Below are 18,032 nucleotides of genomic sequence, written 5' to 3' on the forward strand. Positions count from 1 at the left end.
ACATGCTTATGTGTATAAATGTGATTATTGTGGTCGTTTTGGTCATTTGGCCATGTTTTGTTTCGATTTTAAAAGAAATTCTCGCTTGCAAAATAATTACAAAGGAAAATCTATTTTTGCAAATGAACCACGTGCATTCCATTTCGGTCAACGTAAACCATTTAAACCTCTACATTGCACAAATTGCAATCGTATGGGTCACGTTTACAATTTTTGTTTTGATCGTATTGGTGCACAAAACACGCCCAAACGGGTTCATAACCCTAGGGCCTTGGATTTAAATGATAGGGGTCATGTCCCAAGTTCTAGTGGTACCAAAATGATTTGGGTACCAAAAAGACTTATATAGTATTTTTTTTATTTGTTTTGTTTTTTTTTGAATAATTTCTTTTTGGCTTTGAATGAAAAATTATATTCTAATGTTAAAAATAAATTATTTGCATGATTTCACAATTAAAAATACTTATATATACCTTACAAAACTTTAAGTATTTTATAAAACATATTTCCAAAAGGTCTATTTTATAAAATCTCTCAAAAACAATTTTTCACTTTACCTGTTTCTTTTATTTTCCTTCGGTCGACTGACCCGGTCGACCGACGATCTTTCTGTAATTGATCCGGTCGACCGCGTCGGTCGACCGAATTATATTTCTGAGCGAACTTTGTTTTCTTATCGGGTTTTTGGTTTTGTTATTGGATTCTGTTTTTAAACCCGAACTCTACATCACCCTTGATCTATCATCCTCTCAATCCCAGCAGTTGTCTTCTCTCCTAAAACTTCCGACCCCTCTTCTTCCTCCTCATTTTGAAATCGCAGACCTAGGGTTCCAAATTTTTTCGGTCGGCCGTTTGGATTCAACCGCTGCTTCTTTCAGTACTTTCTCATCAGTTTTGTGGGTAATTTCTTCCTTTACCTTTTGATTACTGAGTTCTTATGTCTACTTTCTCATCTAGGGTTTTAGTTTTAGGGCATTTTGTTAATTTGCTCTAAATTTATTCTTGTTTACAGGAAGTTGATAATTTCTGTTATCTTCTCATAATCATGCCTCCCAAACCCCCTAAAAAGAGATCAAAACCAGAGTCTAGTTCCTCATCTATAAAAGCCTCACATTATGAGGATTATCTACTCTTTAAATCTCTTGTTAGGAAATACAGGGAACTGTGCAAACTGAAAATCATTCCTACCATATATATCAAATATTCTGAGTTATTCATGTATAACACTGAGTCTATCCTTCACAATGTTGGGTTAGACATGTTGCTAGATGAGGGACATAAAGTTCCTTATTATCCATTTCTTGTTTATCTGTTTTATGCGAACCTGTCCACAACATCTTCTGCTGATGGTAGTTTAACCATTACATCATCAGTGAAGAATGTTGAAATTACCTTTTCTGCAAACGAACTTGCAGGGATTCTTAATATCCCAACAAGTGACGTTCATCTCATGTCTGTTGATGTTGGTAATCCAGATGTTAACTCACTCATGTTTAAGCCTGGTTGCTCTTACCCAATGAGCAACAATTCTCTTAATCCTAATGCAAGACTCATTGCCAGAATTATTGCTCAGAACTTAATTCCCAAAACCGGTAGCTTTGATCATTTCGCTTCTGATAAAATTAATGCTGTTTACGCTATTTTTGCCAAAATCAAAGTAGATTGGGCAACTATCTTTATCAATAATATGGCATCAAAGCATACAAAGTTTCTACCTTTTGGCTCCTTTCTCACCCACATCTTCAATCACTTCAATGTTGATCTTACAAATGAACCCAAGATTGAATCCACGAGAGATTTCTTTGATAAGGTCTCACTTTCTAGAATGCAGATGACCCTTGACTCCACTCCTTCATCATCTTCTCACTCCTATTCTAGAGCCTCAACCTCTTCCACTTCTGATATTTGTGACCGTCTGGATCGCCTTGAGACTCAGTACTCAGGTATTCAGAAGCAAGTCTTATCTATTCAGAAGGATGTTAGGACTATTCTTTCATTTCAGCGTACGTCTCTTGGGATCCCTTCTAATTCTGAGTCTGATTCTGGTGAGGATTCTGCTGATGGATCAGGCTCTTCTGATTCTGGAGATGGTGATGATGGTGATGGTGATGGTGGTGATGATGGTGGTGATGATGGTGGTGATGGTGCTGGTGATGACTGATTTGAATTTCTTTATGTGATGGTTATCTTTGTTTTTTATGTTCTCTTTTGGAGATGACTGATTTGATAACTCTGTTTTATTTGAGTGTATTAACTCTATGATACTTTGTGGAACAAACTATGTATGGTTTTGTGTGATCTTTTATGTAAAATTTACTATCTTGTGAACGAATTCATGTTTTGTGCAAAACTATATTGCTTCTAATGCTTATGTGATATTTTGTGGCCTATTGTGTTTAATTTATTTCTTTTATAAATCAATGCATTGTTGAAACAACATTCAAAATTTGATGTGTGGTAAATATCAGTTGCCTGTCATGAGTTCTTTGCACTGTTTAGGTTTTATATATTTATGCAAATCTATGATGCTAAAATGATGTTTTGTTTATCATGTTATGATTAATGCATGGTTAAGACTATAATCATGTTTTGTTTATAGAATTTGAGTTACTCATATCATTTTTGCATATGTTTGATGGATAGTTGTTGGTTTAGCTCCTGTATATATGATCAGTAGATGTCATTCAGTCTTTTTGACAGGGGGAGCCTTTGACATACAATTCTTTATTTTTCTTATCTATGCTTATAAGCAGGGGGAGCATTGCTCCTATCTTTCATTTTTCCCTTTTTGATGTTGTCAAAGGGGGAGAAAATAATATATATGTTTTGGCTTATATGTGGATTATCAGTATATATTTCATATTCATGTATAAATTGTTTGCCATCATCAAAAAGGGGGAGATTGTTGACCCTATAGTTTTGATGATGATTTGACAAACAATTTATTACTAATAAGTTTTCTAGTGTTTTGTGTTTATGTTCTTTTTTCAGGTATTTCAACACGCGTTAATCAAGCGTTAAAGATTCAAGTTCATTTGCGTGGATTTACCTAGGTATATGTTTAGTTTACTTACATATATAGTATGATTATATCTAAGCTCAATATATATACAATTAACACGATTTTTGACGTTTTCTATCATATAGATGATTTTTCATTAAACGTTGTTAAAATACTTTATCTCATGTTTACAGCTCCTTCATACTTCACTATATACATATATTATATGCACAATATATATATGAATATTTACAAGTCCTATATCAAAGTTCACTTTCATAAAAATTACAGGTTTTCTAAGCATTCTTCAAAAACAGGTAGTTTTCACAAACGAAAATTAATTTTCCAGAAATTCTTTTTCAAACATGTTCATTTCATCATTTAGAAACTTTCCCCAAAGTTTCACTATTTTTGGATGTGATTTGATATTTTTAACAAATTTTTATTTTTAGCTGTTGTATTGGGGTGCTATATATACTCCATTGCTGCTCTTCTTCTATATAATTTTTTTTTTCAAGAAATCCAAGTTTGTTGTTTAACAAATTATTAATCACGTTTAAGAGCTGTTTAAGAGTTGTTTCATCAATCTGTTTTCAAGAGAAGCTTTTCTACAACAAGAAGAGGCTTTCAAACCCTATTGGAATCATCAATTCTTCAGCTCTTCTTGTTCATTGAGAAGTTTTCTAAACTCTTTCCTATATAGCTTATTATTTCAATTTCATTTGATTAAGCTATATTCGTTGAGTTATATTTATTGAGTTTCATTCACTTTTATCACACACACTTATTGAGCTTGATATTCTCATATTATATATTGTTGGTTGTAGTGTGGGATTTAGTGAGTGTGAGCTTTATTGTGTTCTCACTTGTTAATTGAGAACAAATCATTGTATTGAACCTTTATTTGTGAGATTCACTTGTAACACACTTGTACACCGAGAGAAGTGTGAGGAGAGAGAGACGGGGTCAAATCCAATAGGAGTGGCGTCGATTGACGAACCTAGGGAGAGGTTGTAATCGAGCACTTGAGGAGGAGGACACGGGCTAGGTTCCTACACTTAGTGTGTAAAGTGTGTTTGTTGAGTGATTGTGTAGTGTGAGAGTTTTCGGTGAACTTGTAAACCGAGTGTGTAGAAGTTCCGGCTTCCAAACCGGATTGTGATAGTGGATATTGTTGGCCTTCTTGTTCGTGGGGACCGAACCTCGTGAACATATCGTGTGTTTGTGTTTTGGTTGGCGTACATATTATTCATCTTTATTGCTCATATTCATATCATATTTATTCTTGTAAGAACAAATTGATCAACATAACTTTTAATTGTTATTAATTGGGATTAGATTAGCATAAGACCCTAATCACCCCCCTCTAGGGTCTAACAATATGATGTAGAAAAGTGTCTATTATTTTCATCTTTAGGAAAATCTATTTCTTCATATTTAATTGAACCTTTTTCAACTATTAGATCTATAAACTTTTGATCAATACATTTCCATTGTCCAGGAAGAGACAAAGAGCTGGGTGAGATCGGAGCGGAGAGTCGGGAGAGTTTATCAGTTTAATCACTCCACTTGATGTTTGAGAGGTCGGGAGTTTAATCACTTCACTTGATCTTGATGTTTGAGAGAGGAGGCGGTGGGAGGGAGTGGGATAAAGAGAGAAAGAAATAGGGTTAGGGTTTAGGCTGAGGGACTAAAAGAATTGAGGGTGGGTGGGCCATACCCAAGATGAGGCCCAAGACAAATGTCTTAAATTACCTTAAGGTAGGGCCGGCCCTACTCTATTGCCATATCATTGAAGGAAAAGTGGTCATAATTGAAAAGTTAACACCAAAACTTTAATGGATCTAAAAAAAAGACTAAAGTTGCATTTAATAGGGGGTACAAATACTAAGTTGAGAAAAAAATGGAGGGACCAATTACAGCCTCTATTATTTTCTATAACTTTTAATGAGCTTGCATACGTAGAATTTGGGAAACCAAAAGTGAAACTAAGAGAAATATGATTATTTGGGAAATATTGTCCTTTCAAATTTTATTTATCGGAACTTTTAACGAAGAGTTAAAATATGATTAGCATTGCATCTAACAAGGAATACGAGGAGCAAGTAGAGAAAAAAAAGTACGATGATGAATTTGAATATGAGAGTCTGGTATTGGCCTTTTAGCCTAAGGGCCTGTTTGGTTCAAAAATTTTGGGCGGAAAACACATGGAAAAATACTGACAAATATTTCCTCTGTCAGAATAGCTAAATGGATTCATATTCCTCAGTTTGGCTCACAAGAAAACAATCAAGAAAATATTTCAGAATCGCCAGAAAACATCATCTTTTATGGAAAACACAATTTTGAGTTTTAAGGCAAAATTCCTTGAAAAACGCATTAAAAAATATTAAAAAAACGGGGTTGATGGTTTTTAGAGAAATACATGTAAAATTCTAACATATGTCTTTTCTTAATATGCTCAATTCCTAATTTCGAACCAAGGCATGGATTTGTGATGAGACAGATTTTCCCTTTCCTTTTGATGTGCGAAACAAAGCCAAAAAAAAAAACCCAACAAATGCATAAAAAACTAAAAAAATACTTTTTTTCATTGGAATCCTATTCGTGTGTTACGTGTGTTACATGTAAATGAACCAAATATGCCCTAATATTATCTAAAACCCTAGAAAAAAAATATTTTTTGTTTTTCTAGAAAATTAAGCCTTAAATCAAAATTTTGGAAAATGGGAGAATGAAAGGGGGAACTACCTAAAACCCTTGAAAAAAGATTTTTTCGGTTTTTAAAGCTGTTTGGTAGAACTTATCTACAAAAGCTGAAAGCTCTCCAAACGGGCGTCCTTTTCTGCAAAGTGGCGACAATTTAACTTCCCCGAGCGGAGCAGGGTATTTTATGTCTAACAGGCGGTGAGGCCACCGTCCATCTTCCCCAGTTTTCACTGCAGTTAGGATCTTTGAGTCCAAAGGAATCCATGGCAATGACCCTTGCGAATTCTTTAAACCCCCAAACCCTCAACGCTTTCAAGCCTTATCTTGTTGAATCCCTTCCTCTATTCTCCACTCAAAAGCCTCAATTTCCCAAGGCCTCGCCTCGCAGCACAAGGCTCAAAACCTCAAAGGCTACTTCTTTAGTTCCTATAAGCAGAGCTCAGACTTCTCCAGGTAGCAAAATATTAAATTTTTAATCTGGTTTTGTAATTTAGGGCAAGATTTTTAATGGGTACTCGTTATTTTTGTAGATTATTCGTCGGATGTGAAGTTTTGTAAGGTTGAAGCCATTATAAGGTGAAAAATTCTTTGGAAATTTACAGTTAAGCCTTTTGAATATGGTAGTTTCAGTAGTTTTTTTTCATGATATTGGCACATTTGCATTCTCAATTTGTGTTTCTCGATGGTGATGAAGGCCATGGAGAGTGCCGCATGTTTCATCGGTAAGTTTGAGAGTTTTTATTAGTTGGTTTGGGATATTGCTGTAGTGTTTGATTTAATGGGTGTTAGAAATTAATGTTTTTTCTTTTTTTTTTCTGTTTTTTTCGCATGAGCGAACAGGGGCTGTTGAAAATGGGAATTCGAGGGGTGACGGTTTCTGATGTTAAAGGATTTGGGGCTCAAGGAGGGTCAACAGAGAGGCATGGTGGTAAGGATTCTTTTAAACTACCTATTTATAAAATTGCATTCCTAAATGCTGGCATGCAGGTTTTTTGTGGATTGTTTTTTTAAAAACAATCCACAAATGTTTTTTTAAAAACATTCCTAAATGCTGGCATGCAGGTTTTTTGTGGATTGTTTCATTGAAAGAGTTGAGCTTCCTCACTTCATTGATGCATATATAGCACTTACAAGTTTGTTTTGGTCTGTGTCATGGATTCCTTGCACCGCAATTAGTTTTGGTCTGCCAAAAACCAAAGGTTAGGTACTGGATGCATTCTAGGAGTTTCATGCCAAAAGTTGAAGAAAAACTGATAGGAAGGTATAGTTTGTGAGGGAAGACGTGAGCGACGAATATAGGGGACCATTTGAAGCTTATTACAAAAGGCATATTATTAGGCTTGAGAAGACAATACTGAAGACTCCTCGGCGAACTTGCAAGTAATATGAACCGAAAATCAAGAATGAATTCAATGTATGCTCTCTCACGCGAAGCTACCTACTTTCTTTTGTGGGGAGGAAATGAAGAACTGAAGATGACAGTGTACCTGGTCAGTCTTTCTCTATTTGTTCAACTTGGTGGCTATATTCCTGAGGAAGTTTGGTCCGTTAAAAATGTATCTACTGCACTTAAGGGTTTTCAGGTGCAAAGCTTTTGAGGATAGGAATGAAAGATCAAAGTTTGGTAATAAATCAAGGTGATGCGTCTTTCAGTGATACCCAAAGGAAGAATTTGGCTATGGATTATGGGACCTGATTGCAAAGAAAGTTTTTAAAACTATAGATGTTTTGTGCTTGAAATTTCGAACTACTGAAGCAGCAAAAGTCAAAGTCTTCGACGAGTCATTAGGGAAATCTAGATCCAGTTCTGTCTCCCGTGGAGCATGATGATTATTGATAAGATCTAGAGCCATATCATAATCACCCGATATCTCCAAATAATGAGATTAAATGAGCCTTCTCTAGATATTACGTGGGCTATATAAATGAGTTTCAATCAACAATGTCGACAGTGATCATCACTCCAAAGAGTGGACATGAAACAAATTCAACCAAAAAAAGAAAAAAAAAGAGAAAACAATGGGGGAACCAAATCAAAGATCTGATAGTGAGATGTGAGCACTATTCCCAGAAAGAACTGCCTTGGCATTTTGTAATTTAGAATAGTTGATTTTCTCATGCTCACTCCTCTCTCCACACCTCGTTCTATCGGCCCAAAAATCTTTGTTTCAGAATCCTCTTGCCTATCTCCAATTCAAGATTAACTGCTTAGTTGCACTTAGTTTAATTTTAAGAGCATGCAATCTTTCATCTTCTTAAGGTTTGCACTTTCAATGTTCACTTACACCTAGGGGTGTTATCGGAGCGGATACGGTTCGGATATGACACTTACCATATCCATATCCGCTTTTTATAAACGGAAATGGATACGGATCATCTTCGGTAAGAAAAAACCTTAACCATATCCGCACTTATCGGAAACGGATACGGTTCGGATATTTGAGAATCGGATCAGATATGATCACAAATATAAACAGATATTCGACAAATGAATATGAATCGAATATGAATTAGTACACCTATGCATAAATTACAACCAAATAGGTAAATGTATGTGGTTGTAGGCTTCTCCTTAATTCACATATAATTAGAATTACTCTATATAGTAATAGATAGTTTCTGAAGACAGTTACAGAAATGTAATATAAAACTTTCTGAGAATAGTTTCTGAGAATAGATTGCAAACAGAAGACTCCTCTAAGAACAAGTAGCAGACACACACAACAACCAAGTCCGAAGACAGTTGCAGAAATGTAATATAAAACTTTCTGAAATCTACTCAAATTCCTAAAATTCCATCTGATAAATGTCCAACTTTTACACAATGACATTAGCTGCACTAGCAATCCTCGGCCACAGATTAGCTGCACTAGCAATCCTCGGCCACAGATTAGCACATTCCTTTCCGAATGGCCCAATGATGGCAGAACTTGCAATGAATGAACATGACATAAATTACATCAGAAATTAATTAAAAGATAAATGATCTTTCTCAAAGAAAATAAAATAAAAGATAAAGGATTAACATCTTATAAATACACAAGATCAGTTCACCAGGATTGGTTATATGAGGCTTGTTGCTTTAGATGCTGTAGAGCTAAACACATTGTGTTCCATAATCACTAATTTTTTATTCAACTAAAGGTGATACAGATGTAGCATTAATCCAAGAAAGGAGCTCTGGGTTCAAACCTCAAATGCCTTTTGTATTCTGGGCGCCTAGGAAAAGTAAAATTAAAAAAAACAAATGATAACAGCAAACAAAAGTAACGAGAAGGTACCCACAAATGAGAAATAATAAAAAAAAAAAAAAAAAATATAAGACTACGACGAAGACGAGGAATAGAACGACGAATGTGGAATGAAGATGAGTGATCTAGCGACGGTTGGAAGCGGCGCGTAAAGGTGAAGACAGGAGTGGATTCGATGGTGCGACGCCGACGAGGACGACGCCTGACGACAGACAGAGGCTAGAGGAAATGCTGACGGACATAAGATTGGGATAGGCGCGAGAACGGCGAAGACGACGCGGTCGGCAGGACACAGGCGGCGGGATGCAGCGAACAACGAAGATGATGTCGGCGGCGGGTTGGGAGTCTTAGGTCGGGACTCGGGAGTCACGGGACCATCGGGATCTGACGAATTTGAGTGGAGGCTGGAAATTGAGTGTATGCGGAATGAGATATCAGGAGGCTAGAGTTTTTAGTTGTAGTTGGGTTTTGGGTTAGCGGTTACAGGTTTGTAATTGTAACTTTGGATACGACCAGAATCATTATTACATTACGGATATCCCTATCCGCAACCTTCATATCCGTATCTGAATCCGTATTCGAAAAAAATCCGAAACCGGATCCGTATCCGAAATCGTATCCGCTCGGTTTTGAAATTAGCTTACCATATCCGCATCCGTTCAGATACGGATGCGGATCGGTTCGGATATATCCGAACTGTTTGGCACCCCTACTTGCACCCTTCCAACTTTCTTGGTCCACAAAATTATATATTTATCTCAAAGTGCATTCTCTCTAAGAAGGACCACCGAGCAAATTGACTGAATCCCTTCATAACTATTCACACCTCCTTTTGTGGCTATGAGCTATTTTTATCACTCATAAGAACATAGATAGATTTTGAAGAAATATATTCTTTAGGCGTGAAGATACCCTCAATCGGTTATGATAATCAAGTGTGATCCATCTAACTGAGAATTTCACATACAATTCTCCTTTCAAGTATATTAATTTATGGTATCGTTGGATCTGAAACATGCAATCCCAGTTTCAACTTGGGAAGATCCATACTGTTGACATGTCAAATATGATGACTAAATGATTGTCCATGACTATGATTAAACTTGAAACTTATTGCAGGATGGTAGGATTGGTGGTGACTCCAACTTGAGTCAAAATGGTAGATTTGTCAATGGTTCAAGTCTTAGTGTGATCCGTACTTTGAGATAAAATAAATAAATGTTGTGTCAGCAATGCTTAGAAAGCAATAGACACTTCTAGGAGCTAGACCAAGCATCTTGGTGCCTAGGTGGTGTTTAGGCAACAATAGACTTTATTAGCATTAAGAGAGAGAGGTTTTTTTTGGAAGATTCAAAATCTTATCATCACTATTAACCTGAGGTGGAGTTAGATATGGAAATCGGTTCCATATTGATTTGGCCCATTCTCTTCATCCTTTATCTAAGAGAGTAATATACTTTTTTTATATGGTGCAGTCTATGTAAGCAGCCTATGCTCTTCTAGGTACTCCCAAGATCGAGACAGGTAGCCTAAGTTTTGTTTATGCCTAGGTGGGCGCCTAGACTGCTTTTTAAGTGGAAAGGGTGCAAGTCAACAATGAAAAATGCAAGTTTTGAAAGATGGAGGTTGCATACTCTCTTGAAATTAATGCTGCGAGTATTTAACTACTTACCGTGGAATTGAAATAGACAATAACGTTCTTATATAAAACCTTTTGCTAAGTGGGATGAGGTATGTGAGCTATGAGAAAAAAATCTTAAGAGTTCTGAAAATAGCTCTTTTAAGTGTCAAGCAATTGTTTCATCCTTGATCAGTTTTGTTGCCGGGCTAGTGGTGCTCACATCCAATCGTCGGACTGTTGATTAGATTCCTCCTTAGTTTTGTAATCCTCCTTTGAGTTCGTTGCTAGCTATCCATTCTTTGGGGTGATGACTGGTGAGTACTTTGTATACCCTTTGGCCGTGGCAGAGCTAGAATTTTTTTGGGGCGCCAAAATACAAGCATAATACTATGTATCAATGACAAACCAATCAAGTATGACAATGTATAAATAGCTTTCAGCTATATAAGTAGGTGAAAGAACCTAAAAAAAAGGTTTTACACAAAAAAATGTGAATACTTAATCATTTCAATATACACTCATTGTTGGATCAACACTCTTCAATCCTAAAGTCTCTTTGGAAAAAATGTATCGATTGTAGTTGGTTTTTCTATAACAACAAACTAAAAATTATAATCTTTTTGAGAACTTGACAAATTGAAAATACACTACAAATTATGTAATTGAACTTATTTAGAACAATAATAAGAAGAAATGAAACAATTTTAATTATCAAATTTATAAAATAATTGCATGAGCACATGAACATAGAAAATTCATTTCATATATCTATTTCTTAATGTAAAAATTTATGGAATTGGAAGAAACCCATTTTAAAATTCCACACAATTGTAAAACCACATGAAAATATGTCTCATTTCAAATTTCTACTATGAATGCAAAAGTGAATGGAAATTAAATTCCCATTTCCCTATTATACCTGAAATGCAAAGAAAACTACTGGAGAAGATGCGTGTATATATAGGTTTTTTTTATAGTAGTCCCGCAAATCTTTTAAGTGATTAGAAATTAGTCACTCTACTTAGAAGTTTGTTAAAATTGAGAGAATATTATATCATCTTTAACAATTTTGGGCGTAATAGCAGTTATACGCATATCCATTCAAACCAACGTACCGAAGAACTTCACTGGATTAGAAGTTGGGGATAAATTATGCAACAATTGGCTTAAACTACTGAATTTGTGTCCGATTTTGGTGGATTTTGATGTTGATTATGGTCGATTGGTAATTACCCGTTTCTGATTACCATTACCCAACCGTGGTTAACAATTTTGATGGTAAATGTAACAAAAGGTAATTTCAAACACTTCAAAGAATTGGGGGACTAATTGCAAAATATGAAGCTTTGGCAGACTAATTTCATGAGTTGGGGGTTTAATTTCAAATGTGAAAGCTTTGGAACTAATTTCAATATGAAAGATTTGAGGGACTTATATGGAAATAAACTCATATGTTCCCCATCCAATGCTATTGTAATCCCATTACATAGAGATCATGGATGATTTTGATCTGGACTTATGTCCTGTGATTTTTTCCCCTTTGCAGGTTTTCCACGCAAAAAATCATGTGCTTCATTTGATTACTTTGCTACTAGATTAGAATGTCCATTTTATTACTGACAATCAGACATAGTAGGAAACTTTTAGCAATATGTTTTTCCCAACAGGTATTCTACTGCTTTACTAAATGAGAGAATATTTACATATATGCTTACTTCTCTTTGTAAATCTAATTTTAAGTCATTTTCGTCTCTTACAAAAGACCTCACGCCCACCATACCTCTGTGTGGTCTATAGTCCAGCCCACTCACAAAGGTTTGCTTTGACATAAATGGTTTGCTTTGACATAAATCGGACAAAACAGTTTTCTTTTGGCAAGGAAGATTTTAGTCCACACTAGAGGGCATTCAACAATGTATCCATCTTTCATCAATAGAAAAAAAACCCAAGCTTAGTTCAGGTGATTCATTCTCTTATTCGAAGAGTGGTATTTGATTCTGATCTTCCCATGTGCAACCATAAAGTAGGGGTGCTCTATGCAGGCAAGGCATGTTACGAGGCTTAAAATGGCTGTTTATGGAGGCTACTTGCAAGATAGTTACAGTCTAATTTATCCTGCATCGTAATTGGAGTCTTTCCTCCATTGTTCAGGCTTCCTGTGTCTTTCGCAAATAAAATAGCATACCCATTTCGATTTCCTGATCAATTTCTTTTCATTCTTTTTTCGGGTGGATACTGGAACAAAATTGGTCTCAACTAGTCATGAGATTTCTGGTTCAAGTGTAAATCCTGCTGAGCAAATCTTGTCAGTGACACAAGTACTCTTTTATCTTATTGTTCATATTGATGGATTCTTAGTCACCCACTCCCAAATCAAACAGTTGCTCTCACTTAGTAGGTGAATCAAGCAAAAATCCCATTAGGGCTTTTTGGTGATACGGATGTACTGAAAAAGATTGACAAAAAGCCTATATAAACATATGGAAAGATATATCTTCTCGTATATCAGCCTACCACTTTCTAAACAAGTGTCAGCATCCCACTTTCTAAACAAGGAACAGCATCGATAACTACCCTTAATAGGCTAGTACTTATCTGAGTAAAATCAGTCAATGCGAAGAAAAGAGTAGAATCAGTCTAATGTGAAGTCTCCTCTTCAGAAAGAAAAGCGGTAGCTTCTTCTCCCAAGTCTTCCTCCTCCTTAGGCATCCATGCTGTTCAGTAGTTCACTAGTCCAGCCTGGTTCTGAATCTGAGATGGTTAAACCTAGTTCCGTTATCTGTTTGGAGTTATAGGATCTTGATAGGATAGTGGCTCTTTGTTAATACGAAGGTAAATTGGTAACAATAGATGGCATACAGGTTAACCTGCATACTTGACTATTTGCAGGATGTTCTACAGGCATCCTATTCTTTACAGCTGGGAGGAGCAAAATTTCCGAGAAAATATCAAGAGAACCACACAGCATCTAGGAGAGAGCTAATGAAAAGATCTAAATGATGGACATGTTGGGTTACAACCTAGAGCAAATGGTGGACATGATAAATTTTGAAGGACATGGATTTAAACAGATTCATGAAAGTTGATTCATTACGTAATATTTGGCCTAAGCTATTTATCAATTTCTTAGTCATGTTTGATCAAGAACAAGCAAAATTTGGCTCAGCCCAGCCTAACCCAGATTGAACTTCATTGTCATATAATTCTTTGCAACGGATGAAATGGGCTAAATCTCAAAGTACCCAATTATAATGGAAATTTATATTGCAGTAGTCTACTAAAATTAAAGTGGTAGCCCGAGATTATGCCAGAGTTTAAAATGCAGGGTACAAAAAGCAGGGAGAAACTAGGGGAACTTTTGAAATAATTTCATTGTACTTTTAATTGTCGTTCTATTTGCAATGTATATATTTTCCCCTTTATATTTATCTTTAATATGTAGTTCTATATGTTTATGTCCACTCCACTCTTTGAAACTTATTGCTTTACTCGCTAAGCTTATTTATGCATGGCGGGTTACTCACATTTTCTTACTGAAAATGTGGACGTGCAGGATCAGAGTTTTCAGAAGACAAATTTGTAACTAAAGTTAAGATGGAGATAGTGGTGTCCAAGGACCAGGTAAGAGCAATACTCCAATAAGAAGTATTTGAATGACTTATGAGGAACATATTTCATAACTGCGGAGTTCTTTCATTGATATTGTTTGTTTATGGACTCTTCACCGGTTTACCATGAATATCTTGTTTGCTCAGGAATACATAACTTATAAATTGATTTGCTTTTCAAAAAGAAGAAGATGATATGTGTGGCTCGATATATAGTTGGTAATGTGCATGTAGTTGATGGACTGAGCTCTTAAATTTGTAGGCCTAAATTTTGGCTTGGGTTTGCTCTGGGCTTCAATATACTAAGCCCCGTCGTCAAGCGGGCCTTTGGCTATCGGGCATGGTCTATATTAGGCTAAGATGAGCACTGTAATGGAATAACCTGCAATTTCAATGCCATGTTTTATAAAATTAAGGTTTCAAATCAACTTATCTTGGGAAGAATATACAAGTCAGATTCTCTTGTTGATGTGGTGATGAAAGAACGAGCCTTTTAAATTAATAGCTCAAAGTTTCATATTCTCTCATGTATTGGAGCTCATAAGTCCTATGAGAAATAGAATCTCTTTAACCTTAGTGGTTGGGGTCTAAAACAAGGACAAATAGGGTCTTAACACTAAAATGTTCAGCGCCTTAAACTTTGACCCTACTCCTACGAAGTTATGAGGAGGCCTGACTTGTTATCCTCACTTTTGTTTGGGAGAATCTAGTGTCTGTGATATCATAGCTTGACTAGAGTGCAAATTATAATGCGTTTCGACAAGGAAAGTTAGTAAAACCCATGATTATCACTTGGGAATTTGGATGATTGTGTCATGATATGTTTACTGTGGAAGGAAGGAGGGAGGCTTACCTGTTTATTTATTAATTCAATCCTTTTCATGTCAGTAAATCAGCAATTGTTAGTCCACTATAACTTTTTTGTTTTGATGGCTAATCCACTGTAACTTAAGAGTTCACGGCCAAGCGTCTTGACGAGAAAAAAAAGAAGGGAAATTTCAATGATATGATCTGCATGTTTTTGAACATGGAAAGGTAAATGCCTTCTTGTAAGCAGCTGGAATTCTGATGTCTTTCTATGTACAGATGCAACAGGCTACTGATTAATTGTTCATACATTAGATAAGCTCATGTAAAAAGTAATAACCTATGTAGAGTCTTTGATATATCATACCGATATCATCTTCTTTCGTCATAATATGTGTTCATTGCTAGTTACATTGCTCTTTATATCTTAGTATGATAGTCTATCACTTAATGACCTGATGCAATTTCTTACTTTGAGCATAGGTTGATGCAGTAATTGATAAAATTATTGAAGAAGCGAGAACTGGAGAAATTGGTGATGGCAAGATATTTGGTGAGTACTGATTCATCTCATAGTCTATGTGACTTCTGACTTTATATTGTCCAATGTTGCCTTTTAGCCTGCACAATTTAATGTCTGAACATCCATTAATGTAAAAGATGTATGGTGTTTTATTCATGCAATTTTTTATTCATTTCGCATTTATAGTGAGCATATCATCCATCACTTGTTGCAAGCTGCTATTCAGTTTGACAATTTATTTCTTTCTATGAAAGGAGAATTTGTATGGCACTTATTCAATTGACTCAATAATGAAAAAGAGAGAGCAATATCTTCAATCTCTTCCTCTCTATTCCCCTTCCGTTGGAACTTAAAATAAGAGACTTTACAGTGAGACGCAACAGTTTGTTCTTGTGCAATTGTTTTATCCCTCAATACAGTGTATGTGGATAGCAGAATAGGTCATCAGTTTGTTTTATCTTAGTCAGCACATAAGAAGATAACACATTACATATTTTCTAACGTCTTATTCAATCATATTATGCAATATTCTTGACCATTTATTTTTGTAGATTTCAAATTTGTTTGGGACACTATTAAGCGTGCCTTTTGAATAAATGAATAGAAGAAAGAAACTGACAATGTTCTATATATTTTGTGCAGTTATACCTGTTTCAGACATAATAAGAGTTCGTACAGGTGAGGCAACAATACTTTTGTTTTATAGGAAAGCTTGTTCTATTCTGAATTGTTAACTAAATTCATTGTCTAAAAGTTGATACAATTACTTTCCTACTTTGTGTAGAGATTTTGTCTACAACTTTTTAATTTCTTTCTCTCTCTTTTTTTTTTTATATTTGCAAATTTGATAAATTGGCAGGGGAGCGTGGGGACAAGGCTGAGAGGATGACGGGAGGTCGTGCAGATATGATCTCTTCTGCATCATCTAATTAGAACATAATTTTTTTTTAATGAAGATCAACCCCTTTTAAGAACTTTAAACATCAGATGTAGCAACTTTTATGTTATTCAATAAAGGGAGGAAATAAAGTTCCTATTCAAAGATAGACACGTTTCAAAATTCTGTTCCTCAGGACAAGTGTACCGAACTACCCATCTAGCCGGGAAATGGGAACTGCTTTTGACTACTGACGAGTTTAGACTTTAAAGAGCATTGCTTGCTTGAATAATCATTACATTTTACACTCTTTTATGATAAGTATATATTGCTGTAATGAAGATGGAGACATTTGATACTGACGAGAATTCTTAGTTCTGTAAAAAGGTCAAAAGAGAAGGATAGGTAGCCTAGCAATTTTGCGCGCAAATTGTTTGCACCAAGTGCACCTCTATTTCCTATTTCCCTTCCTGTTTGTGTTGTTAAAGCAGTGTCAGATGATTATGTATAGATTCGTGTATCCTTGCCTAGCCCATTCATTGAAATTCTCGATTTTAAGATTGTTAAGAGAAATTGAGTATGTTTTCAGCATTCATATATAAAGTGAAATGGATATGAACATTTACATAGTTTCTTTGTTTGGTTATCATATATTCGTTTGTAAATTTACTCCATCTTATTTTATGTTATTATACACAAAATGTTGTATTTTGTGTCCACGCTAGCACAAAACATGGCAGTCCAGACGGTTTTCGTAACCGTTTAGACAAGCCAAAATAGCCCAAATGGTTTAAACCGTTTGGGATAAGAAACCCAAACGGTCACAACCGTTTGGGCCATTAAAAGATTCTAAACGATGCATCCAAACAGTTTAAACCGTTTGAGATATTTTAGCCCAAACAGTTTAAACCGTTTGGGAGTTTTGATTGGTTTTAAAAAAAAATTAAAACTCTTTTTTCTCCGTTCTTCCCTATACTAAACTTGCTAATTCTCCCAAAAATTTCCTCAAGAGTCTAAAACCGGCGCATCCTCTCAAATCCCTAACCACAATCTCACATAATCAGATTCATCAACCTCATCGACCCCCTCAACATCCCTCATCTACCCCGTCGAAGTCCTACCGTGATTGCACGCCAACGTACCTCCCTCATCTTCGCCGGGGCTCTCACTCCTCACCTGCGCTAACGTACCAATTGCACTAAAGACGCTGCCGCCTCCATCGTGGTCGGAGCCTGCAGCATCGCCTCCACTGCCTCCTCCTCCAGCGCCAAAATCTCTCCCATCGTTAACTTCTCCTCACGTCGCCCCCTTCTCCTCTGTAAATTAATATTATCTCCTCTCTACAAAACCCAAAACCTAATTTATTTGACCATCTAACCCAAATTTCCCTATTTATAGCAAATTAACCGACTTCCCGACGTCGCCTTCTCTTCCTCAGACATCCTCTTTCTTCAACAGACTTATTTAAGGTAATTTCTGAGAGTTTTCTTATTTTCAGGAAATATTGAGTTTTTCTGCTATTATCTTGTATTTTCTGAATTTTCTGGTTATTCATGAAAATTAATGTAATGTATGATGTTGCTATTGTGATATGTATGCAATTATATTTTCATCATTGGATCCAAACTAGTTAAA

General features: G+C 35.7%; 1 protein-coding gene across 1 annotated transcript; it reads left to right on the top strand.

Moving 5' to 3' along the window:
- Window positions 5,795-16,668, top strand: LOC109848527 (nitrogen regulatory protein P-II homolog). Its single transcript, XM_020418067.1, has 8 exons — window positions 5,795-6,163; window positions 6,241-6,286; window positions 6,405-6,432; window positions 6,551-6,638; window positions 14,136-14,203; window positions 15,481-15,550; window positions 16,163-16,198; window positions 16,380-16,668. Exons 1-8 carry the CDS (start codon window positions 5,974-5,976, stop codon window positions 16,451-16,453), a joined length of 600 nt encoding a protein of 199 aa, XP_020273656.1. The 5' UTR covers window positions 5,795-5,973; the 3' UTR covers window positions 16,454-16,668.

The sequence above is a fragment of the Asparagus officinalis genome, chromosome 7, assembly GCF_001876935.1.
Source record: "Asparagus officinalis chromosome 7, Aspof.V1, whole genome shotgun sequence".
Classification (NCBI taxonomy): Eukaryota; Viridiplantae; Streptophyta; class Magnoliopsida; order Asparagales; family Asparagaceae; genus Asparagus; species Asparagus officinalis.

Bases quoted from the DNA above. Each gene is read 5' to 3' on its own strand.
- LOC109848527 (XM_020418067.1), top strand. From the start codon at position 5,974: ATGGCAATGACCCTTGCGAATTCTTTAAACCCCCAAACCCTCAACGCT. The intron at 14,204-15,480 runs GTAAGAGCAATA...CTTTGAGCATAG, and splicing joins TAGTGGTGTCCAAGGACCAG to GTTGATGCAGTAATTGATAA. The intron at 16,199-16,379 runs GTGAGGCAACAA...ATAAATTGGCAG, and splicing joins CATAATAAGAGTTCGTACAG to GGGAGCGTGGGGACAAGGCT.